The sequence below is a fragment of the Rhincodon typus genome, chromosome 30, assembly GCF_021869965.1.
Source record: "Rhincodon typus isolate 14 chromosome 30, sRhiTyp1.1, whole genome shotgun sequence".
NCBI lineage: Eukaryota > Metazoa > Chordata > Chondrichthyes > Orectolobiformes > Rhincodontidae > Rhincodon > Rhincodon typus.
The window spans coordinates 32106027-32132131 of record NC_063361.1 but is presented as its reverse complement, the minus strand read 5'-3'; the positions used below and the strand labels follow the sequence as shown (position 1 = coordinate 32132131).

At 41.8% G+C, this 26105-nt stretch overlaps 1 protein-coding gene across 1 annotated transcript in view; it reads left to right on the top strand.

Annotated features, from left to right (window-relative positions):
- Positions 1-23388, top strand: part of LOC109924288 (CDGSH iron-sulfur domain-containing protein 3, mitochondrial) — a 52622-nt gene extending 29234 nt beyond the window's left edge. The window contains exon 3 of the mRNA XM_020524299.2: positions 22362-23388. Within this exon, the coding sequence (XP_020379888.2) occupies positions 22362-22544 (183 nt within the window). The 3' untranslated portion in view covers positions 22545-23388. The remainder of the gene's footprint in view (positions 1-22361) is intronic.
- The last annotated feature ends 2717 nt before the right edge of the window (positions 23389-26105 follow it).

The window sequence follows — 26105 nt, the reverse complement described above, 5'->3', positions numbered from 1 at the left end:
TTTTGACACTCCAGGAAACAGAATATTTTTGATCAGAGCCCATGACATTACTGCTTTAATTTAACTCGTACCACAACAGTACTTTTTTTGTACGTTTGTTTTCCGGATGTGGGCAAATCTATGGCTTTGGTCCTCCTAGCAACTGTTTACTGGCCCTCTTCAGAAAACCATTTGGAGACAGCCACATTGCTTTGGGACATTTTACAGTTTAAATGTCCCATGTAAATGCAAGTTATCATTGCTGGAGAGGGAGTTATATGTGGAGCCCAACTAAATAGAGGTGAGAGATTCCATTCCTTGAAAGAGAGGAAAGTGAACAAGTTGAGTTTAATTTTATAATGTTGTTTTATTCTCGCTGTCTCTCACTCACTCTGTGTAGGTGTCTGTCTGTTTGTCTCTCACACTCACTCTCTACAGCTGAATTCTCAATACGCATGGTATCTCCTCAATCTCCGAATGATCTTTATATGCGACAAATGATTTAAACTCACTACTATGTTTGTAAAACATTTTGGAGAGTTATTTTGTTTCTCAAGGAAGAAATCTCATTCACGTTGTTCTACTACTATTTTAACCTGAAGGTATTTCGAGAGATTTATGTCCTCCTGCATGGTAGGAATATGACAGAGCAGTTTACCTATTCTTTAGAGAATACATCTGGAGAAATTAAGAGAATGGGCATTCAATGGTTTTTTGCAAAAAAAACACTGAATTGCTTCAGCAGATGGTCACGTTGTTTCCTCTCAATGAACAAATTGTTAAATGAGATTGAATAGAACATGTCTATATTCTCAGAACTTTGGAAGACTGAGTGTTAATATCCTTGAGACGTATAACATTATTACAGTACTTGACAAATAAATGCTGAGAGATGGTTTCCCCTGGTTGAACAGTCATAAACGGTATGTATTATAGTCTCAGGGTACAGAGATGAAAGGGAAATTCCTGAACTCAGATGTTTGTGAATACTTGGAACTGTGGATGCTTAGTTGGTGAATACTTTCAGGGCAAACATTGGATTTTTTGACAACATGGAAATATGGATGTATGATAGGCAAGCAGATTGATGGAGAAATTCAACTTTGATTGAGGAAGTAGTCTCGAGATGCCATATAACCAACTCCAATTCGTGTTTATATTGTCTTGTGTGGTGAAGATGCGACTCCACCCATTGTGTTCCAGTTGGGAATGGGTAACCATCTGTTTGATTTTCTTCCCAAATGTTCATTCATTAAGAGTAAACCCTGACTGATGGTATCAGCAGCTATTAGTTGGCAAGGGAGCACCACATCTCCAGTGAACCCACCGCCATGTTTCAGGTATCTGGCTCAGAGGACAAGGATTGAGCTGCGTTTCTTCCCCTTCTAGTGTCTCAGTGGTTAGCACTGCTGCCTCACAGCGCCGGGGACCAGGGTTCGATTCTACCCTGTGTGTGGAGTTTGCACATTCTCCTGGTGTCTGCATGGGTTTCCTCCGGGTGCTCTGGTTTCCTCCCACAGTCCAGGGATGCGCAGGCTAGGTGGATTTGCCATTGGAAATGCAGGGTTACAGGATAAGTAAGGGGGGGTGAATCTGGGTGGAATGCACTTCAGAGGGCTGATGTAGACTAGATGGGCCGAATGGCCTGCTCTCCACTGTGTAGGGATTCTATGACTCTGATTTTATATTGCGCAGTTACATAATTGGGCCAATTGTAAATTGGTGAGTAAAATTCTCACTGAGTTAGAAGGTTGTGGATTCAAAGCCCTGGTCACTGAATCTAGGCTGACAACATCGGACCTTTTATTCTGCATCTGATCATTGGAGAACCGGGAACTTTTTTTCTGTTCGCCAGTTCTATCAACCCTCAGCTTATTCAAGAGCACAAAGACTAACTAACACAATCTAAAACAACTCCTCTGGTATTCTGAAGCATCACCTGTGATTTTTGTGCTTCTGCACACTTCTGTGACAGTGAGACTAGGAGTTCAAACTTGAACATGTGCCAGATGCTGAATGTCAGCAGCAGAGATTGATCAGTATCTTAATTTTGCTCCTTGACTCTGGGTCACTGATTGATTGAATGAGATTGGCAAATGTCGCTCTATAAATAATTTCTTGGTAGTACGGAACTTAAACATCACTAAAAGGAGATGCAGAGAAAAGCATTTTGCCTTTTGCTCATAGAACATAGAACTGTGCAGCAAGGAACAGGCCCTTCAGCCCACTATGTTGTGCTGAAGACACCACCAAATTAAACTAATCCCTTCTGCCTGCCCTTGTCCATATCCCTCCATTCGTTGCATATTCATGTGCTCATCTAAAAGTCCCTTAAACATCGTTATTGTATATGCCTCCACCACCACCCCCGGCAGTGTTTTCCAGACTCCTATCACTCTTTTCGTGTTTAAAAAAAAACTTGCCCCTCACATCTCCTTTGAACATCCCCCCCCCCCCTCACTTTACATGCATGCTCCCTTGTTTTAGACATTTCAACTCTGGGAAAAAGATTCTAACCGTCAGCCCTGTCTATGCATCTCATAGACTTTATAGACTTCTATCAAGTCTCCCATCAGCCTCCACTGCTCCAGAGAAAACAACCCAAGTTTTTCTAGCCTCTCCTTACAGCTCATACCCTCTAATCCAGGCAACATCCTAGTAAACCTCTTGCGCACCCTCTCCAAAGCCTCCACATCCTTCCTATAATGTGGCAACCAGAATTGAATGCATTTGGGACTAGGATGCCAAAAACCACACTTTAAAAAAAGAACACCAATCTATATAGCATGTGCATACGTTGCACCATTTTTCATCTGGAAAAGAGGCTAAGGTATCTGCAGATCTCTGCTGTATTCCCATGGCAGCGTCTACCTGTCTACTCTGAGTACAGAAATTGACAGTTAACTGTTCCTGCTGCATCTCCACGTCTTTATCCAGGGAATAATTAGAATGTAGGACTCACTATCATGAACAGTTAAGGTAAAAGATGCATTTAAGGCACATCTTATCAACAGAAGAGAGGAAGGATTGGAAGGTTATGCTGACTGGATGAGATGAAGAGGAGGAGCACATGTGGAATATAAACAGCAGCATGGATCTGATAGGTCAAATTGCCTGAGCATCCACCTTCAAATCAGCGTAGAAAATTTTATGGTATGACAGACTGAATAGAAATAAGATCTCCTATGTTTTTTTTCAAGAAATAACAAGGATTGGAAATTGTATTTGTATGAATAGAATAGTGCTACCCATAGCAATTAGAAAATTGTATCTTGAAGTTTCTGAATCGTGCTGGCTTTATGGTATGTGCTTTTAGCAAGTGCCTCTGGAAACAGTGGAAATGGTGATTAATCCTCCTGCATCTCTCCATGACCAAGGACACTGGGAACCGATGAAGTCAGTTCATCCAGCCCAGATGGGAAAGCAACCTGTGCCTTTTCTAATGGGTGTAATCTGCGATTGAGGACGTCACAAAAATAACATCACATACAAGGAGTTAAAACTCTTGTTGATCTCTAGGTACTGTGGTGCTGGAATTTTGGTGTTCCCACTTTTCTCTTGAATTTCCTAATAGGAGGTAGGTTCGGCATGCATGTAGTGCTGATTCAAGTAGACAAAAAGTCTCTTTATTTTCTTTTGTGTCTAAAAGAAAATGCATTTTAAAGCTCCTTTCATAATTTCCCAAAGCAAATCACAGCCGATTAAATCGTGTTGTAATGTAAGAAATGGGTAGCATTAAAAATGCATTTTAAAGCTCCTTTCATAATTTGCCAAAGCAAATCACAGCCAATTAAATCGTGTTGTAATGTAAGAAATATGGAAGCCAATTTTCACACAGCAAGCTCCCATAGTGACAATGTAATTATAACCAGAACTGTGTTAGTTAGGTTGATTGATGGGTAAGTGTTAGACAGGACAGCAGGGAGAACACTTTTGCTTTTAAAAATCATGCCACATGATCCTTTACATTCAACTGAGAGGAGAGATGGGACCTTGGTTTATTGACTTGGCTGAAATATGTTGATGCCAACAAGCAGCAATCTCTCGCTGCTTGGCTGGGACAATCAGCGTTTGATTAGATGCTTAAGCTCCTGCAGTGGGATTGAAGCTAAACACGCTTTGAGTTGGAGGGAAGAACTCTACTGACTTGAGCCACAGGTTACACTCGAGTTGGGAAACCATAAAGGGATGTGTGAGAGCAGTAGGAGGACTGGAATTTGTCTCATTGTTCCTGCACCAGAGAAATATGGTTTGAAAAAGAATCATCTGAGAATCTCTGTCTTCATTGCTAATCAATGACCAGTGCTGAAAATGTACTATTGTGGATGATGGGCGAGATCAGAATTGGATTGGTCAGATAGCCTGGTCATCCTGCTAGCTGCATCATTTGTGATGAATGGTCACTTGGTCAAGGTGACAAGATTGCTCTGGACACCCATGGACCTCTCCATCATGAGCCAATGTGGACAGGGAATGAAAACTAAAACTCATCCGTGTATTGTGTGGTTTAAAAAAAATTCTGTTCCCTGGAAGTGCAGAGATCATTTTTTATTAAAAATGACTCTGAAGTAATTTCTGTTATTCTCAATGTTTTGTTGACCTGCATAGCTCTGTACAATGCAGCAGAATGTTATGTTTAATAGTTTTGATCAGTACAAAACTAGAGCACTTCTAAGGCTTTATTTCATTGTGCAGAAGCCTGACGGTATTGTTTAAAAAGACCCATTTTGTCAAGGCATTTTGACTTGCGCTCATCAGGACAACTCATAAGAAATCAATGACTAGCATGAATGCAAAAATGGCTGTCAAAATGGCCACCAACACATGGAAAAATAGACCAATGATGTCAGTCCCTGGCAACAGACACCCCTAAGCTAGAATGAAACTGTGTAGATGTTGGCCAATGTCACTACATTCTGTGCATAATCGCATCAAGCTGGTCCCATATGTCTAACTGAGGCGAAAGTTCCAGGAGCAAAGTCAAAGGTGATGGATTAGTGCCAGCTGTTCAGCTGACTGCTCCACATGGTGGATAAAAGAGAGATGGTGGCTCCAGCCTGAATTTGGATATTGAAGTTGGTGTTGGCAGGGAACGCTGATAGAACTGAGGACTTTCCCCTTGCTCCACTGAAATACCCAGGGCTGGCTCTGGTTGGAAGACAATGTATCATATCTTAGCAGCAATATAACACTTCTATGTTGTGAAGTTTGTGCCTCTGTACACTTTAGTGCCATTCCAGAGGTGGTGTTCCTACAAAAAAAGCTGCAAGGAATATCAATGTTAAGGGAAAACAACCTGGTTGCACCATATCAGAAGGCGTGCTGACCTGTTGACAAGAAGATTCTGTTTAGTAGAGGCGTTGCATGGAGAATGCACCAGTTAAATGATGATTGACTGTTAACTGCCAAGCTTTAGGTTTTTTAAACCAAGCAGATTGAGCATTTGTGGCGAAGTGACAATGCCCCTACCATAGGTCAGAAGGTTTGGGTTCATGCCCCACCTGCCCCAGAAGTATATCATAGCAGATTGATTAGAATAAACATCAAAAGTTCTTTTAAAAAGCTCTTGTGGCACATTGATAGTGTCCCTAGCCCTGAGCTAGGAGGTCCAGGTTCAAGTCCCATCTGCTTTAGAGGAATGTAATAACAAATCTGAATAGACTGAATCATGTTTTTTTAAAACCAAAACTGGGCAGGTTGACTATGGTCAGGGCATTGCCCTGAAAAGTGAGCTAGCGAACGGCTGTCACTAATTTTGTTGAGTTGAAACAAGCACAGTGGGAGCACATGTTCTTTATGTTTGTAATGAACAGACCCCTATGTATTAATGTGTAGCTTCCAATATGTACAATTGTGCCACTTTTTGAGCCCCACTGACAATCTTAAACTGGTTATCAGTGTAATTTTTAGCACATTCAAGGTTTCTTAGCAAATCTTGTCATCATGGTATCACATCTAACATTGGACAGCGTGTTTTAAGTTTTGCAAATATGGGCTGGTTGGATAAGGTCAATACCCTTGCTTATTGAGAACAATCAAAAGGATATTCTGTTTAATACAATCTGCCAGTCTTTGGGATGTGCAACCTACATGTGCAAAGCAGCACACCAGCACCAAAATTCATACACAACAGTACTCAGTTGTGTGATGGGTAGCGTATCTCTTTGGCTTGGTGGCCTGTACCAGTCATTTGCTAACCAGTGCCTTCTCATACAGTATAAATGTAGTTTCCCTTTACTTTGGTATTCTTGTCAATTGTCCTGATGATTGCAAGCTGAAAAAATTCAACAATCTGTGTCTTTTTTAGCTGAAACTCAGCTATGTACTACCAAATGATTCAGCATAATGATGTTAAATATATCTTAACACAATGTAGAATTCTTGTAAAACAAAGTTTTAAAACCCAAACTATTGATAAATTCAGGGGATTACCACTAGAAACACTATATTGAAGCTTTTGACTCATTTTGGTATTTACTGTAATGACTCCCTAACCACACAATGCACAATGTTCAGCACCATTCGTGACTCCTCAGATACTGAAGCAGTCCATGTTCAAATGCAACAAGATCTGGACAATATCTAGGCTTGAGCTGACAAGAGGCAAGTAACATTTGTACCACGCAAATACCAGGCAATAACCATCTCCAATAAGAGATGATCAAACCACTGCCTTTGACATTCAATGGTGTTTACCATTACTGAATGCCCCACTATCAATTTTCTGGGGGTTACCACTGACTGGAAACTCAACTGGACTCGTCACATAAACACAGTGACTGTGAGCGTAGGTCAGAGGCCAGTAATATTGTGGCAAGTAACTCACCTCCTGACTCACCAAAACCTGTCCACCATCTACAAGGCATAAGTCAAGAGTGTGATGGAATACTCCCCACTTGCCTGAATGGGTACAGCTCCAACAACACCCAAGAAGCTTGAAACCATCCAGGCCAAAGCAGTCCGCTTGATTGGCACCACATTCACTCCCTCCACCACCAACATTCAGTAGCAGCAGTGTTTACTATCTACAAGATGCACTTCAGAAATTCACCAAAGATCCTTGGACAGCACCAACCAAATCCAGGACCACTTCAGTTTTGAAGGACAAGGCCAGCAGATACATAGGAACACCACCAAGTGTACGTTCTGCTCCAAGCCACTCACCATCCTGACTTGGAAACATATCACTGTTCCTTCACTGTCGCTGGTTCAAAATCCTGGAATTCCCTCCCTAAGGGCATTGTGGGTCTACCTACAGCAAGTGGAGTGGAGCAGTTCAAGAAGGCAGTGCACCACCACCTTCTCAAAGGAAAGTAGGAACGGGCAATAACAGCTGGCCAGCCAGCGACGCCCATGCCAAATGAGTAAATTAAAAGTAACTCCTCTTACGTGCACCGTGAGAGTTTAGCCTATTGCATGTGTGGACAGCTGTGTAGCTCCAATCCATGCACACTTCAGTGCTACTGGGTTCATCTGTTCACTTCCTTGAGGCATGCAAGCAAATTCATTACCTCTTCCAATATTTTTACTTTGGGTTATTTGCAAACCTCTATTTGAGCCAAGGTCATTTGCTCGACCACAGTTTCATTATAATAGTGGTTTGGGAGCCATATTGCTAAAGAATCAATTAGGGGAAAAATACTAAACGATGCAAGAAATATGCACTTACCACAATTACCAACCATGCTTTGAAGCACTCTCAAATCTAATTTTCTGCTCATCAGTGCAGGAGGGTTAGTCACTGGGAATCAAGCACTTTCCATTTTGGGCATTAGGTGTGAACATTGAATATTCATTGATATGTTGTAGTGGGACAATATAGTAATATATAGTATTTCCAGCCCCCAAAAAACAGGTCATTTAGCCAAATGGCTCTAAGCTGCTTCTACATTGGCTTCCTTCCACCTTTGCTTCATCTCACCACAACCAATTTCTTTTCTTTTATTCTTTTCTCATTTACATATCTAGCTTCTCCTGAAGTATTTCTCTGCTATTCTTCTCAACTACAGTGTGTGATGACAATTGCCACGTTCTAACCACTCTTGCAGTAAAGATGAAAAGACCTTAACCTCAGAAAAAAGCATTTCTCAACCTGACTTAGTCAGTAGCACTCTGGTCTCAGTATGAGTCACAGGATTTTGGTTTCAGGCCTTGCTCCAGAGGGCTGAACACCAAAGTCTAGGCTGAAGCTCCAATGCATCATTGAGGGAGCTCTGCACTGTCAAAGAAGTCATTAAAGCAAGACCTTAAGAACATAGAACAGTACAGCACAGTACAGGCCCTTTGGCCCATGATGTTGTGCCAACTATTGTCCTACTAAGATCAAATTACCCTGCATACCCTACATTATACTATCATCCATGTGCCTATCCAAGAGTGGCTTAAAAGTTTCTAAAGTATCTGACCCCACTACCACTGCCAGCAGCGCATTCCACACACCCACCACTCTCTGTGTAAAGAACCTATCTCTGACATCTCCCCTATACCTTCTTCCAATCACCTTAAAATTATGCCCCCTCATAATAGTCATTTCCACCCTGGGAAAAAGTCTCTGGCTATCCACTCTATTTATGCCTCTCATCATCTTGTACACCTCTATCAAGTCACCTCTTGTCCTTCTTCGTTCCAATGAAAAAAGCCCTAGCTCCCTCACCCTTTCCTCATAAGACCTGCCCTTCAGTCCAGGCAGCATCCTGGTAAATCTCATCTGCACCCTCTCTAAAACTTCCACATCCTTCCTATAATGAGGCGACTAGACCTGAGCACAATATTCCAAGTGTGGTCTAACTAGAGTTTTATAGAGCTGCAGCATAACCTCGCAGCTCTTAAACCCAATTCCCCTGCCAATGAAAGCCAACACACCATACGCCTTCTTTACAACCCTATCAACTTGGGTAGCAATTTTGAGGGACCTATGGACGTGGACCCCAAGATCCCTCTGTTCCTCCACACTGCCAAGAAAACTAAACTAGTCCCACTTACCTGCATTTAGCCCATATCTCTTCAAACATTTATCCAAACAACCTTCCAGATGGAAGTAACAGACCCCATATTACTGTTTTGATGACAAGGAAGGGAGTTACCCCCTCATGTCTTAGCCAAAATTTAAATCTTAGTCAACATCATCATTCACTAGGCTGATACCAGGTATGAAAGGACTGTCTTTTGAGGAGAGGCTGAGTAGGTGGGCTTGTACTCCTTGGAAGAGAGAAGAATGAAAGGCGACCTTATTGAAACATACAAGATTCTTAAAAGACTTGACAGGGTAGATGCATAAAAGTTGTTTCCTCTTGTGAGAGAGTCAAGGACCAGAGGACATAATCCTAGAATAAGAGGACATTCATTTAAAATGGAGTTGAAGAGGATTTTCTTCTGAAGTTAGTGAATCTGTTGTATTCTGTCAAACAGAGGGCTATTGAAGCTGACACATTTAATATATTCAAGGCTGAGATACACAAATTTTCAATTAACAATGGAATCAGAGTTATGGGGAAAAAGCAGGAAAGTGGAGTTGAGGATTGTCAGATTAGTTATGATCTCATTGAATGGCAGAGCAGACTCGATGGGCTGAATGGCCTACTTCTGGTCCTATGTCTTACAGCCTTATTAAAATAGGTTAACTGTTCCCATTTGTAGGACCATGCTATGTCCTGTTTCACACTTTGCAACATTGACTACTCTTCCAAACTACTTAATTGACTGTAAAGTGCAATGGGACATCCTGGTGTTGTGAATGGCATCATAGAAATGCAAGACTTTCACTCACCTCCGGTATAGCTATGATATTTCCTACAATATACAAGAATGGCTTCAGTAAAATTGCTTGCTTATTGCTGATATGGGTCCTTTTAGAAACTTATTCTGCATGGGAGCCCCACTGACCGTGACATTTTTATCTATTCAGTGCTGGATTGGAGCCTTGGATCTAGAAACCAAAGAAAGTGTCTGCTGAACTATCCCACCCTGTAGCTTGGAGAGATTTTAGATTTTGATAGCCTGCTAAACTGGAACATTTTTGTGGTTATTTATTGACCTGTCCTCAATATCAGCTGCAGGAAGAGATATCAAGAGTTTGATTTTTTAAAAAATAGGAGGAATCATATGTCTGGTACATCACATTAAAAATGGAAGGCCCTTCAAAAATATAGAAAGTGTAGGAGTTTGCGTAAAAAGGAAATTAGGAGGACAAAGGGAGGCCATGGAATATCGTTGGCAGATGGGATCAAGGAAAACCCCAAGGCTTTTTGTAAGTATATGAAGAATAAGAGGATTATCAAGGAAAGAGTGGGACCTATTTGAAATAACTCTACATAGACTAGTATCCCGTCACCAAGTCACCCTTGATTTATATATGTACAGTCCTTGACTATAGTACTGCTTCACAGCAAGTCGGGCACCAGAGTGACACTCCACTTTTCTATGTCAGCCAGGGTCCGTGATTGGGGCTGTTAATCTGGTCCAATCAGGGAACTCATATTCTATGACATCCAGCTGGCTGACCTCTTTGTAATCGCTACACTGTTAGAGACCAAAGGGGTAACCTGTGTGCAGAGCCAGTGAATGTGGATGAGGTTTTTCAATGAATGCTTCACATTTGTATTCACTGAGCACAAGGACATTTAGCCTGGGATTTCAGCTGGAATAGTGAGGCTCTAGAACATGTTGTGGTTGATTGGTTCGCCAAGATGTTTTTGTTGTTCTGCAAACTACCTCTGTATTTTAAACACTTTCCAATTTTTTAGAATTCTTCCATTTGTGGCTCTCTAACTTGCTGCAAAGAATTGAGTCCCACCTTTCATAGGTTTGTTTGAAAACAGTGCTGGATCTTTGTTCTCCTAGTGAGGGTCTTACAAGTCACAGAGGATGTGGGAGGATGCTTTGTTCCAATCCAGCAGTCTGCTGATACATATTTTACAAGTGACCACCAACTAATTGTTTCTTGACAGGGGTCCATACTGATAATGCTGGGTAACATTATCTGGTACAGGTGCATAAATCTCCATGGCCTGATGAGATGTATCCCAGGCTGCTATGGGAGGCAAGGGAGGAAATTGGGGCCCTGGCAGAGATATTTAATACTTCACTGGTCACAGGTAAAGTGCCAGATGACTGGAGGATATCTAATGGAGTTCCTTTATTCAAGAGGGGCAGCAGGGTTAGACCAGGTAATTCCAGACCAGTCAATCTCACGTCAGCAGTCAGAAAATTATTGGAAATAGCTCTGAAGAATCAGTACTTGGAAAAGCAGGGATAATCAGCACTGATTAGTAAGAGGGAGATCCTGTCTGACTAATTTAATTGATTTTGAAAGGGTGAGTAAATATGTTGAGGGTAGTTGATGTGCTTTACATAAAATTCAGTAAGGACTTTGATAAGACCTGACATGGAAGACTGGTCCGAAGGGTAAGAGTCTATGGGATTCAAGGCAAGTTGGTAAACTGTATCCAAAATTGGCTGACACATAGGAGGGGAAGTATGATGATGGAAGGTTGCTTTGTTATGTAGATTAACAACTTGGATGTGCATGTGGAAGGTAATTAGGTAATCTAATTCGTAAAATTGCAAATGACATGAAGATTGGGGTTATTGTTGAAATTGAGGAGCACAGTCCCAGGCTACAGTCTGGTATTGGCCAGCTACTAAATTGGGCAGAGTAATGGCAGATAGGATTTAATCTTGATAAGTGTGAATTGATGCATTTTGGGAAGTCTAATAAGAGAAGGATATACACGAATGGTAGGTCCCTTGGGAGTACTGAGGAGCAAAAGGACATTGGCATACAAGTCCATAGATCCCTGAAGTTGTTAGCACAGGCAGACAGGGTGGTGAAGAAGACATACGGGAAGCTTACCTTCATTAGGTGGGGCATAGAATATAAGAGCAAGAAAGTCTTGTTACAATTTCATACAACATTGGTTAGGCCACGGGCAAATTACTGTGTGCAGTTCTGGTTGCCACACTATCAGGAGGATGTGATTTCACTAGAGAGGGTGCAAAGGAGATTCACCAGGATATTGCCTGGGATGAAAAGTCTCAGTTATGAGGAAAAACTGAATAGGCTGTGTTTTTTTTATTATCCTTGGAGAAGAGGTGGTTGAAGGGGGGAATCTGTTTGAGGTATACAAAATTGTGAGAGGCACAGAGTAGATTGTGGGAATCTCTTCCCCATAGCAGACATGTCTAAGACCAGAGGGCATAGGTTTAAGGTGAGGAGCAAGTGGTTTAGTGGAGATCTGAGAGAACAACATTTTTTCATCCAAAGGGTGGTAGAAATATGGATCATGCTGCCTGAGAGAATGGTGGATGCAGGTATTCTTGCAACATTTAAGAAGCATCTGGATAAGCACTTAAAATGCCAGGGCATAGTAGGCTATGGACCAAGGTAATTGGGATTAGTGTAGATTGGTGTTTGTTGATCAGCAGAGACATGGTGGGCTGAAGGGCCTGTTTCTATGCTGTTTGACTAAGGAAAAAGAAAAGCATTAAATGGCCGTTTAATCTGCGCAGTTAATAATGTGCAGATATTAAAAATTAGCTATTGTCACACAGTTTGAAAAATTCAGCTCAGTAGGAGGTTGTTTACATTTGCCTGATGTCAGTCCAGTAAAACTATCTAATCAAATTTCCCTTCTATTCACCACGTTTTTAAGTATTTTTCCCCCAACTGTTCTGTGTAATATTTTTAACACACAGCGATTGATTTAGTTTCAAGAATCAGTTGTGCTTATTCATTCCATTATTCTAATATCGTTTGTGTGGAATACTGTCCTCCCCAATGTCATTTTTTAAGGTTTTAATTCTAAATGTATGCCTCTATTGTTGCTGATTTTAACAAGTAAGACAAATAATATTCCTCTGTATTTTAAACACTTTCCAATTTTTTAGAATTCTTCCATTCGTTGCCCTCTAACTTGCTGCAAAGAATTGAGTCCCACCTTTCAGAGGTTTGTTTGAAAACAGTGCTGGATCTTTGTTCTCCTAGTGAGCGTCTTACAAGTCACAGAGGATGGGGGAGGATGCTGTGTTCCAATCCAGCAGTCTGCTGATACATATTTAGAGCATAGAACATAGAACATCACAGCGCAGTACAGGTCCTTCGGCTCTCGATGTTGCACCGACCTGTGAAACCAATCTGAAGCCCATCTAACCTACACTATTCCATTATCATCCATATGTTTATCCAATGACCATTTAAATGCCCTTGAAGTTGGCGAGTCTACTACTGTTGCAGGCAGGGCATTCCACGCCCTTACTACTCTCTGAGTAAAGAACCTACCTCTGACATCTGTCCTATATCTATCACCCCTCAATTTAAAGCTATGTCCCCTCGTGCTAGCCATCACCATCCGAGGAAAAAGGCTCTCACTGTCCACCCTATCTAATCCTCTGATCATCTTGCATGTCTCTATTAAGTCACCTTTTAACCTCTTCTCTCTAACGAAAACAGCCTGAAGTCCCTCAGCCTTTCCTCATAAGACCTTCCCTCCATACCAGGCAACATTCTGGTAAATCTCCTCTGCACCCTTTCCAATGCTTCCACATCCTTCCTATAATGCGGCGACCAGAACTGTACACAATACTCCAAGTGCGGCCGCACCAGAGTTTTGTGCAGCTGCAACATGACGTCATGGCTCCGAAACTGAATCCCTCTACCAATAAAACCTAACACACCGTACGCCTTCTTAACAACCCTATCAACCTGGGTGGCAACTTTCAGGGATCTATGCACGTGGACACTGAGATCTCTCTGCTCATCCACACTACCAAGAATCTTACCATTAGCCCAGTATTCTGTATTCATGTTACTCCTTCCAAAGTGAATCACCTCACGCTTTTCCGCATTAAACTCCATTTGCCACCTCTCAGCCCAGCTCTGCAGCTTATCTATGTCCCTCTGTAACCTGCAACATCCTTCCGTACTATCCACAACTCCACCGACTTTAGTGTCATCCGCAAATTTACTAACCCATCCTTCTACGCCCTCATCCAGGTCATTTATAAAAATGACAAACAGCAGTGGCCCCAAAACAGATCCTTGCAGTACAACACTAGTAACTGAACTCCAGGATGAACATTTCCCATCAACTACTACCCTCTGTCTTCTTGTTGGTGACCACCAACAAATTGTTTCTCGACAGGGCTCCAGCCTTTATTAACTGAGAGAAGTCAGTGTTGCTGGGACAGGCCGCACCTGATGCACAATAGGAGACAAAGGAAGGATGATTGTCTCTTGATGTGGTCACTAAGGGTGCTTGGGACCAGATAGGCAGGACCCAGTGAGCTGACTGTGAGGGGTTTGGTGAGGGCAGGCAACAGCATTGCTGTGGGGTTGACCAATAGCATTGGGACCCTCTCTGTGGGCCAAAGTGTGCCTGATTTTAAGAGGTTCCACTGGTCCCAGGCCAACTGGGAGGCCGATAGGTAAAAATAAGATAGGTGAAAAAGCCAAAACAATGGTAAAAAGCCAGTGGCAGTGGGAGAAGACCGTTAATTGGCCACTTTAAGCATCCTTTGATGAGGGAGGGATCAATTACCATCTTCCCCAGAAAGGCATCCCCCCTTTCAAGTGCCCACAAAGTGTTACCTGCTTGAATATGATCATCCTCCATCCTTCCAAGGCCCAGGCTCCTTAACCATTCCCAACAGGACAAACCCCCTTCTTTAGTGATATATAAGTGATGGTTTCACTTGACTGACGTGGTAGGTAATTTGGACAGTAACTTTTGGGGAGAGTGACTCAGACAATGTCTTACTCCATTGAAAACCTTGCCTCACCATCCCAACCAAAATCAGGTAAAACTGAAGCAATTTGCCACAAATATGTCTTCATTATCAACTAACCCATGTTATTTGAACTTGCAGCTAAGAGGCGCATTGAGCAACCAGATGCAGCCAAGGTCATTTTTCTTTTCACACTTTTTAATCTATTTTTTGACAGTTCCACTTTTGAGTAGGAATGTGAAGCAGATGGGATCAACTTTAAATTTATAACATTGACCTCCCCAATCTGGACAAGTAGGGGATTTTTTTTCAGAGAAAAAAAAACATGCTGCCGCCTTAAGGGGCCTTTTGCATTATCCATTTGAGCTTCAACACATGCTTGTATAAGAATAATTGCAATATGTAGAGAAGAAAAGCTTTCTTTATGTTTCTTGAGCAAGGCTGATAGTCTTATAGTGAGACAGTTTTGACAACAAAGTTGGGAAATATTCCTGAGTTGGAAAAGAGCTACTGTTCCTCCCCCTCATCTGCTTCAGTCAATCTGTCAATTTCTGATGAAAATTTAGTACTGATGGGAGAACTATCAGTTGCAACTTGATTAATGTCCTCAGACTAGTATCTTTAAAGTAAAACAGAAACCGTGTTCAGACAGGTTTTACCTTTAATCTACAACAAGTGACATATTGAGTATCTTGCAAAGTCGTACACTTATCTCTTTTTATTCCTCCCCCTTCAATTTTTTTTAACCTGTTTTCTGTCCCCTTACCTGGAAACTTTGAGTCCTTCGTGCAGGATAGTTCCACACACAAAAAGAGTGCCCAACAGTACAGCCAAGTGACTTCTTTTGTTAGTTTTTAGCAACGTGTGGGAAGTTTTACAGCAGAGCTATATTATAATCTCAGCCCAGATCCATCCAAAAGAGTGTGTGCTTGGTTGCTTTCTGTTTTTCTCTGTTTCTCTTTTCCCGCTTACTTCCTTTTAGAAATAGCTGCTGGACAATAGCTACCAGTGACAACCAGCTTACCCTTCTTGAGCTGAGAGTGAGGTTATTTGATAGTGATTCTACCACAACGTGGACAAATCCATCAGAACATGAACCAAAGAGTAGCCTTTCCTGGTCTTTAGGCCTCAGTAACCTCTCACTAACTGAACAAATGAGGGAGCTTTAAAAGTTATCTCAGTAGCAAATGAAACTGTTATAGAGTCATAGATCTTTGCAAGAGCAACGTGATTTTTTTTTGTGTGAACAAGTAGCAAGGTTTAATCTAATCATCAGAATTCAAAAATGTGTATTGGAATATTTTGTGTAATTATTATTCCATCATTCCACGTTCATTAGATTTATAAGGAGGCCAATCTGCTCAAATTTTGTTTGTTAAAGAATATGAACTGGAATGATTACTGATGAAAATTATTGCCAAAAAGTGTAAATTGTCCAGTAGTTCAGATATTAATAACTAAAACACACTTCCCTGTAAATGTGAGTAAGTTCCCTGTAGTGGATACTCCTTGTGTAATCCAAAAATCAAAACAAGCTACATTTAGATATTCCTGTGAAACATTTCAAGGTTGTCCTTTAAGTGATGAAGTAAATAATGGATAGCGCAACAGATTTCCTCTTACAACATCCTGTGACATATCTAGCAAACTTCTACCATGTACCATAAATTTTGCACAGAAGCTTGGTTCCATAGTCTGCCTGGTCTTGGCCCTGACAGCACAGATTTCATCACCAGGAGGTTTAGGAAATTGCAAAGGATTAATGTTTAATGTGACTTATACGCTTGTGCCACATAAGTTCATTCGAGAGCACATACTGTTTTTCAGTGGGAATAACTTTAAAAACATGCTCAGAAAATTGAAATTAGAATGTCACAAAAAATAATTTTGTTTCTTGCTGCATTTGAAAACCTGTTTGTAACAGTGTGACATAGCCCACTCAGACTCCCTATGCAGATAGGAAAGTGACGGCCTAGTGGTTTTGTGGACTGTTAAGCCACAGACCCAGCTAATGTTCACTAATGTCCTTTAGAGAAGGAAACTGTCATCCTTACTTGGTATGGCCTACATATGACTCCAGACCCACAGCAATGGGCAATTAGCAATGGGCAATAAACGCTGGCCTAGTCAGTGACACCCTCATCCCATGAGTGAATTTTTTAAAAAAAGTGTGTAATTAGTGGACACTCACATTTGAGGGTCAGGAGCATGGTCAGATCAGTGGGCGGAGACTTGTTCAAAAAGAGGATTTGATGGATTGGCATAAAATATTCAGATGCTGTGTCGTCACTTTTTGCCCAAAATTCCACCCGCCCATTAATTCTTTGTGATTGGCATATGCTCACAATTTGAACATATCCGCGTGCACCAGAGATTATAGTTACCAGATCAGAGGTCGCCCATGTAGCACTGAGATGAAGAGAAATGTCTGCACTCAAAGGATTGTGAATCTTTGGAATTATCTACCCCAGAGAACGGTTCATGTTCAGTCATCTTCTATTCAAGGAAGGCATTGGTAAAAGAGCTAAAGCTACTCCTTACACACTTTTATATTTGTTTGCAGAATTATCTATTAAAAGCATACACCTCCAAACCCAACAACCACTATTGTAGTCTCGGTCCATTTTTAGAAGGGCTCAGGTGAATCTCCAGTTCATGCCCACCAACTGCATAAAATTAAACAATTTATATACAATTAACAATTGTTAAATGGATTCAAGACTGAGGCTGCTATGTTTTGGACACTAAGGGAATTAAGAGATAAAGGGTAGGGCAGGAATGTGGAGTTGAGCAGAAGATCAACTGTGATTATTTAGTAGCAGAGCAGGGCTTGTAGAGCCGTGGAACAGATTTCCCTCCCTAAATGGCATTAATGAACCAGTTGGGTTTTCACAGTAATCCAGTAATTTCATGGTCACCATTGTTGATGCTACCCTTTTTATTTCGGGGTGTTTGTTCCCGATGGAGGTGAAAGAGTACTGCCTTAACAGTGACTGCCATGCTGAATCTGCGCATGCACGCTTGCACTGTTCATCGCCTTGTGAAGTTAGTGAATATTAGTACTTGACGTGTGTTTTACATGGTTCTCTCATTGCTGATGGAGGAAATCTATCCAAGTGCCTTATAGTAAATGGCTAAGTGTTTTACCTCTACGCAACCAAAGAGGGGGAGGTTGGACCAAGAGTAACGAAAGGGGCTGCCTATCTACAAGAGAACAAAAAAGAACAAAAGAGAAGTACAGCACACGAACAGGCCCTTTGGCCCTCGACCCTGTGCTGATCATTATGCCCAACTAATCTAAAAAACAAACTTGCCCTTAGTTGGTCCGTATCCTTCTATTCCCTCCATGTTCATGTAACCATCCAGATGCCTCTTAAATATCACCAGCATGTCTGCTTCCACCACCACCTCTTCTGGCAGTGCGTTCCAGGTTCCTATGACTCTCCGTGTGAAAAACCTCCCTCGCACATCTCCCTTAAACTTTCCCCCTCTCACCTTGGACCTGTGCCCCTTGTAATTGAAGCTTCAATCCTGGGAAAAAGCCTCTGACTATCCACCATATCTATGCCTCCCATAATTTTGTAGATCTCTATCAGGTCTCCTCTTAGCCACCGTCTTTCCAGTGAAAACAATCTGAGTCTTTTTTGACCTTTCCTCATAGCCAGTGTCCTCGAAACCAGGCAATATCCTGGTGAATCTTCTCTCCATTCTCTCCAAAGCTTCCACATTCTTCTGGTAATGTGGTGACCAAAACTGCACACAATACTCCAAATGTGGCCTAACAACGGTTTTACATCACTGCAACATGGTTTGCCAACTCTTGTACTCCATGCCCTGGCCAACTAAGGCAAACATGCCATGTGCCTTCCTAATCACCTTGGGCAGCTGTGTTGCCACTTTTAGGGAACTGTGGACCTGCACACCCAGATCCATCTGTATGTGAATGTTCCTAAGTGTTCTGCCACTTACAGAATAATTCATATCTAAATTTGATCTTCCAAAATGCATCACCTCGCATTTGTCTGGATTAAACTCCATCTGCCATTTCTATGCCCAAGTTGCCGATCCAGCTATATCCTGTTGTCTCCTTTCATAATCGTCGGCATTATCAGCAACTCCACTAATCTTCGTGTGCTCTACAAACTTACTAATCAGACCACCCACGTTTTCCTCCAGATCATTTATAAAGACTACAAACAACAGAGGACCTAAGATCGATCCCTGTGGAACATCACTAGTTACCAGTCTCCATTCTGAAAAACACCCTTCCACTGCTACCCTCTGTCTTCTGTGACCAAGCCAGTTTTGTATCTATCTAGCCGTTACCACACGAATCCCATGTGATTTTAGTTTTTGTATCAATCGGCCATGTGGGACTTCATCAAATGCCTTACTAAAGTCCATGTAAACTACATTCACAGCCCTTCCCTCATCAATTATCTTTGTGACCTCTTCAAAAAATTCAATCAGGTTGGTGAGACATGACCTTCCCCATACGAAACCATGCTGCCTGTCACTAACTAGTCTATTTTCTTCTAAATGTGCATAAAATCTGTCCCTCAATATCTCCTCCAAGAGCTTACCCACCACAGATGTCAGGCCCACCGGCCTATAATTTCCTGGATTATCACTGCTTCCTTTCTTAAACAAGGGAATGACATTGGCTAATCTCCAGTCCTCTGGAACTTCTCGCATGGTCAAAGAAGATGTGAAGATATATGCTAGTGCCCCAGCTATTTCTTCCCTTGCCTCTCGCAAACACCTGGGATAGATCCCATCTGGCCCTGGGGACTTATCCACCTTATTACGATTTAGGATACCCAAAACTTCCTTCTTTAATATATTGACATTCTGTAGAGCATTCACACACTCATCCCTGACCTCAACATCAGCCATGTCCTTCTCCTTGGTGAATACCGATACAAAGTACTCATTAAGGATCTCCCCCACTTCCTGTGGCTCCATGCATAACTTCCCTCCTTTGTCCTTGAGTGGGCTTACTCTTTCCCTTGTTACCCTTTTTCTTCAAATATATGCATAAATGGCCTTGGGATTCTCTTTGACAATCAGTAAGAGGAAAGTTGAAGTCACCCACCACAACTACCCTGTTTTTTTGCACACCTTTCCAGTATCTGACTACATTTCTGCTTCGCTGTCTCTCCTGGGCAGTTGGGAGGTCTATAGAAAACTGCCAACATTGTGATTTCACCCTTCGTATTCCTGAGCTCCACCCATAATGTCTCACTGCAAGATTCCTCCGATGTGTCCTCCCTCAATACAGCTGTGATGTGATCCCTAATCAGCAATGCAACTCCCCCACCCCTTTTGTTTCCCTTTCTGTCCCATCTAAAACAGCAATATCCTGGAATGTTAAGCTGCCAGTCCTGTTCCCTCCTTTAACCATGTCTCCGTAATGACAATAACATCATAATACCATGCAGTAATCTATGCTCTTAGTTCATCTGTCTTACCTGTTATACTTCTTGCATTGAAGTAAATACACTCTAGACCTCCTGTCCCTCTAAGCCCCGTGACTTCCCTCTGCCTGCTCTTACTTTGTGCTATGCATATCTCAGTCTCACTTTTGTCCCCAGTCCCTACACTTACTGGCCTGTTGTTCCGGTTCCCACCCCCTGCCATACTTGTTTAAAGCCTCCCAAAGAGCTCTAGCAAACCTCCCATCCAGCTGCCCTCCAGTTCAGGTGCAACCTGTCCTTCTTGTACAGGTCCCACCTTGCCCAGAAGACATCCTGATGATCCATATATCTAAAGCCCTCCTTCCTCTTTTGCTGTTCCTGGCCTCACTAGCCCGTGGCATGGGTAGTAATCCTGAGATTATTACCCTGGTAGTCCTGCTTTTTAGCTCCCTACCTAACTCCCTGAATTGTCTTCACAGGATCTCTTCCTTCTTCCTACCTGTGTCACTTGTGCCAGTGAGGACAATGACTTCTGTCTGTTCTTCCGTCCTGTTTCATGATGTCCTGTACCTGCTCAGAGACATCCAGGACCCTGGCACCAGGGAGGCAACACCCATTCCTAGGGTCTCATTCACCGCCACAGAAATACCTGTCTCAGCCCCTGACTATCGAGTCACCTACTACTATCACTTGCCTGGACTTTGCCCTACCTCTGCTCTATAGCAGAACCAGCTGCGTGTACTGTCTCCGGAGAGGCTATTCCCCTCCAACAGTATCCAAAATGGTATACCTGTTAGGGAGGGGAATATCCACAGGAGACTCCTGCACTACCTGCCTGCCTCTCCTGGCGATCACCCATCTATCTGTCTGGACCTGTGATGTGACCACCTCCCTAAAGCTAGTGTCTATCACTCTCTCTGTGTCGCAGTGAATGGAGCCTTTTTTATTTATGCAGCCTTTTTATTTAATTCCAGATTTATTTAACTAAATTTCCCTGCTACAATCGTAGGATTTGGGACTCCATCCGGGACAAAGCAGCCTGTATGATTAGCACAACATCCACAAACATCCACAAAGCAGCATTGTACATTCTAAGATGCACTGCAGAAATTCACCAAGCTCCTAAGACAGCATCTTCCAAACCCATAACCACTACCATCTAGAAGGACATAGTCTGCGGAAATATGCAAAGACCATCACCTGTAGGCACCTCTCCAGGTAATGCACTATCCTGACTTGGAGCTATATCATTTTCTCATTCAGTGTTGCTGCATCGAAATCCTGGAACTCTGTCCTTAATGACATTGTGAGTGTACCTACATTAAATGGACCATAGCAGTTCGAGAGAGTAGCTCACCACCACTTTCTTGGGCAATGAATGATCAGCAATAAATGCTGGCCCAGAGCAAAGTCTATAAGCCCCTGAGTGAATAAAAACACTGAGCATGAATCTCAGGATGACCAATCCAGTGCAATAAACACAATATTATCATACCTGCTACATGACATGGAATGCTGCACAAATTTGCATGTCATTCTAACTCCTGTTTCCTATGTTGGGTTCAAGCCAATGTAAACCATTGAATAGAGAGAGATATTACCAAAAGCTTTTCTTCTTGCACTCAAAAGGACAAACACAAAAATTTCCAAGTTTCAATGGGGAGGCAATGGCCTAGTGGTATTATTGCTGGATTGTTAATCCAGAGACCCAGATAGTGCAGTGGGGACCTGGGTTCAAATCCCACCACGGCAGATGGCAGAATTTGAATTCAACAAAAATATCTGGAATTAATAGTCTAATGATGACCGTGAATCCATTGTCAATTGTCAGGAAAAACCCATCTGGTTCTCTAATGCCCTTTAGGGAAGGAAACTTCCATCCTTACCTGGTCTGGCCTACATGTGACTCCAGGCCCACAGCAATGTGGTTGACTCTTAACTGCAATTAGGGATGGGCAATAAATGCTGCCAAGCCAGCAATGCCCTCATCCTGTGAATGAATAAAGGGAAACAAAAACCAAATGCAACAATATTACATCCCTCTCCTCACCCTTTTCCTTTCCTCCTGTAGTATAAATTGTTGTGATTATTCATTATTTGGCATTCTTGCGAATTGTCCTGCTAAACACAGGATGACAAGCTTCTGTAATCTGTCTCCCTTATCAGTAATACCTATTACTGCCAGAGAATGTTGTAATTTTACATCTTTTTTTTAACCAAATAGCTTTTCTTTCTTGTCTTTAGCCTTTCTGCGATGGGAGCCACAGGTCTATCCCCTCAGCTCCCACTCCACTGAGGTTCAAACTGCAAGAGGCGAAGAAGGTATGGTTGTGTGGCTGCAAACACTCCAAGAGTCCTCCATACTGTGATGGCACTCACAAAGAGAGCTGGATTCAACAGGCTGATCTCCGAACAAGCCCTCTTTAGAAACGCCTTATTGCCCTGTGTCACGAAAGGGTCACGCAAGCAATTTACCCACACTGCAACAAAAAAAAATCATTTGCTGTAATTCTTTTTCTTGGAAAGCAGTTAAGGGTCAGGAATTTCTGGCTGATGTCAGTTTATGGGAGTCTGTGTTAAATTTAGCAGTTATTCGGGGTGATCAGGGAGAAATGTCCAAATGAGAAAAAGGATTGAAAGGATTTTCAGTAAAGAAAATAACCAAGGCAATCAAGATTTTTGCTGTTATGCTTTAATGCTTACGTCTAGTTTGGTAACCAGCTTGTAAAAATGTTTAAAAAGCACAGAACACTGTCTCCTGCAGGTTTGAATTCTGTCTTGCATTGAAAGTGCAGATGACTAGTTTACAAATGCATAATGGAGCACATTAAAATTCTTTCAGCAAGGTTTACAGTTCATGTGAAACACTGGATACTGGGTCTTTGACAGAACCCCAAGCTGCATTTTCACTTTTGATAGTTTGCAACTTCCTCGTAACTATTTCTGCAGGATCTCTGCTGGTCCCCTGAGAGTCATGCCCGCAGGAGATGAGGAAAATCTTCCAATCCTGCAAATTTTCAGAGCCGAGAAAAGAGTCGAAATGATTAATTTTCTGGAGGGTAATTATATTCCCTCTCACCCAGTATATCGTCTTCAATTGACCCACTCAATTTCCAAGTAATTGTTTTGTGTAAAGAAGTAAACTGGGGACAAAAAGCCAACCTGCGATTTACCGATCACGCAGCCTTTGAGTCATACAGCACGAAAACAGACCCTTCAGTCCAACTCGCCCACACCGACCAGGTATCCTAAACTGAACTAATTCCATTTGCCTGTATTTGAACCATATCCATCTAAACGTCTCCTATTCATGCACCTGTCCAAATGTCTTTTAATGTTGTAATTGTGCCCACCTCTACCATTTCCTCTGGCAGCTCACTCCATATACGCATCACCCTTGTGTGAAAATGTTGCCGCTCAGGTCGCTTCTAAATCTTTTCCGTCTCACCTTAAACCTGTGTCCGCTTGTTTTGGACTCCCCAACCCTTGGAAGAAGACTTTGGCTAATCGTCTCATCTATGCCTTTCATGGCTTTATAAACCTCTATAAGGTCACCCATCAGTCTCCACCACTCCAGGGAAAATAGCCCCAGACTATTCAGCATTTGCCCATAGCTCGAACCTTCCAGCCTCGGCAACATCCTTGTGATTCTGATCTGCACCCTTTCAAATTTAACAACATCCTTCCTATAGCTGGACGACCAGAATTGTATGCAGTATTCTAAAAGTGGCCTCACCAATGTCTTGTACATCTGCAACGACCACTCCATAATTGGAAAATTACAAAATTCTGAGCCCCAATTTTAACCTGACCTGCCACCCCAGTCCAGGATTGGGCCTGCTTTCTTTGGACAGTGTTACAGTCCATTTGGAGATGGTATTTCTTGTCATCAACACACTGCATACCCTCAAACTAGCAAATTGTAGTTAGGATTATCTCCATGCAAGATGATATAATGCCTTATTTAAGATCACTATCTAAAAAATGCGACTAATGAAACAAATCATTATATATTTCCCTCAGCAAGAAGTACACCATTCCACCTGTTCAGTAATATATGCAGATGGTGGGTGGCCAAAGCTACCACTGTCGACAGCTTAATCCTTGCAAGAAACAGTTTTAATATTTCAGAGATCTCCGCCTAAACCCAACCCATTTTCAAATCCTACCTAAAACACTAATCTTTTCAAATAGAATATTTACTAAATTGCTAATACAGTACTCCAGTGTGTCATAAAGAACAGTGAGGGCATTAATTAACTCTTCACGTGATTTTTTGAGTGCCGTGTTTAAGGTGTTCGCTTTAAGTTGCTGCCTGCAGGATGCAATACATTTGCTAACCTTACTTATGATTAATGATCTACGGTTAGTATACACAAAGAATTGTAGGAAACTTCGAGTGCACTAATTTTCTATTTATTTTCCCTTAAACAATTGATATGAGGAAAGAAATAATTTGCATTTATATCGTGACTTTACAAATATTAGTAAATCCCAAAACACTTTACAACCAATCAAGTATTTTTGAAGTGCCTTTGCTGTTGTCATGTAGCAAAACACTGCAAGAGAGACAGCACTTCAAAAGCACTTTACTTGCATTAACAACTCTTGCGAAATAGTCAATGAAGTGCTTTTGAACTGTGGTACAAGTATTTGTTAGTATTTTGTTACCTTTAGTGTGGAGATGATTTGCTACATTATAAAATATCCCAAAAATAGTTTTGAATTGTACTAATGCTCTTTACTGCGTCATGATCAATGGGATTCTGTAACTAAGGCCATGAGTCACTGAGATGTCCGCATTCTACCAAGATGTTGCACTCTGACTGCTCAGCACTGAGGACCTGATTCATGAAATGGTGTTCCCTGGCCCAGTTTATCAAATAAACTCATCATTGAGCAGTGAAACCAAAAGGCATGAAACTGTTTAGGAAGCAACTGGATGCTTTGAAGGGATTGACTGTGGGTCCTTTCAGCATTAATGAGTTAATGGGCTGAATGGCCTTTCTCATATCAAGTCTTTCCTGTGAATAACTGATTGCTAAAGTAAGATTTAAAAACAAACCTGCCTTTGCATGTTATGTTGCAATGTGCCGGTCTCCCTCAGTAAGCAACGCACTTACTTCTGAGTCAAAAAAAATTGTAAATTCAAGCCCCATGCCAGAGAACTGGTATGCCCAGTGTATCGTGTAGAGAGTGCAATACCGTCAGAGGGACCATCTTTCGGACAAGATGTTAAACAAAACCACACTTGAACTTTCTCAGGTAGATGTAAAGAATCCCATGGGAATAATTTGAAGAAAAGCAAGAAATTCACCCCGGTGTTCTGCTCAATATGAAATGCCACAATGAGCACCAGTAGAAAAGTTTGTCTAATTATTAACACACTGGTCATTTTGGAAATATGCTGTGTGAAAATTGGATGCCATGCCTCTTGCATTACAACAGTGGTGACATTTCAAAATACTTTGCTGTATAGAGCACAGCACTATATAGATGCAAGTTTTTTTTCTTATACTTTGTCTTCCTGATGAATAAGACTTAGCTGCAGGAAATGAGATCTACAAGCATGTTTCAACAAGTATCTGTTAGTGGCCATGAACAAGAAGTGCGGTTCAGTTTCCCCTCTGTACACTGGAACTGTTAGGCCGTTAGGTTAGTCACTCTTACAGTCAGTGCTTGCTACAATGAGAGGTGAAGACATGGGACCTTCTTCTCTATCTATATTACACAATAAGTCATTTGCTCAGTCAGCAGGCTACTGAGTTTCACTACCGTTGACATTTTCTGTAAGCTCTTGAGCCGGACACTATCAATATGGCAGGGTAATCTGTTTTAGTTTCATACAATTTACCTTAATTTTCTGTAAGAAGTTTTGTGACATGATAAGCATTTGTCTGATGTGAACTGAATCCATCCAGCCTAAACCAAGGTCCATAAATCTCAAAGTAATTTTGTTGATGTTAAGAATGTGTTTACTTGAAAATA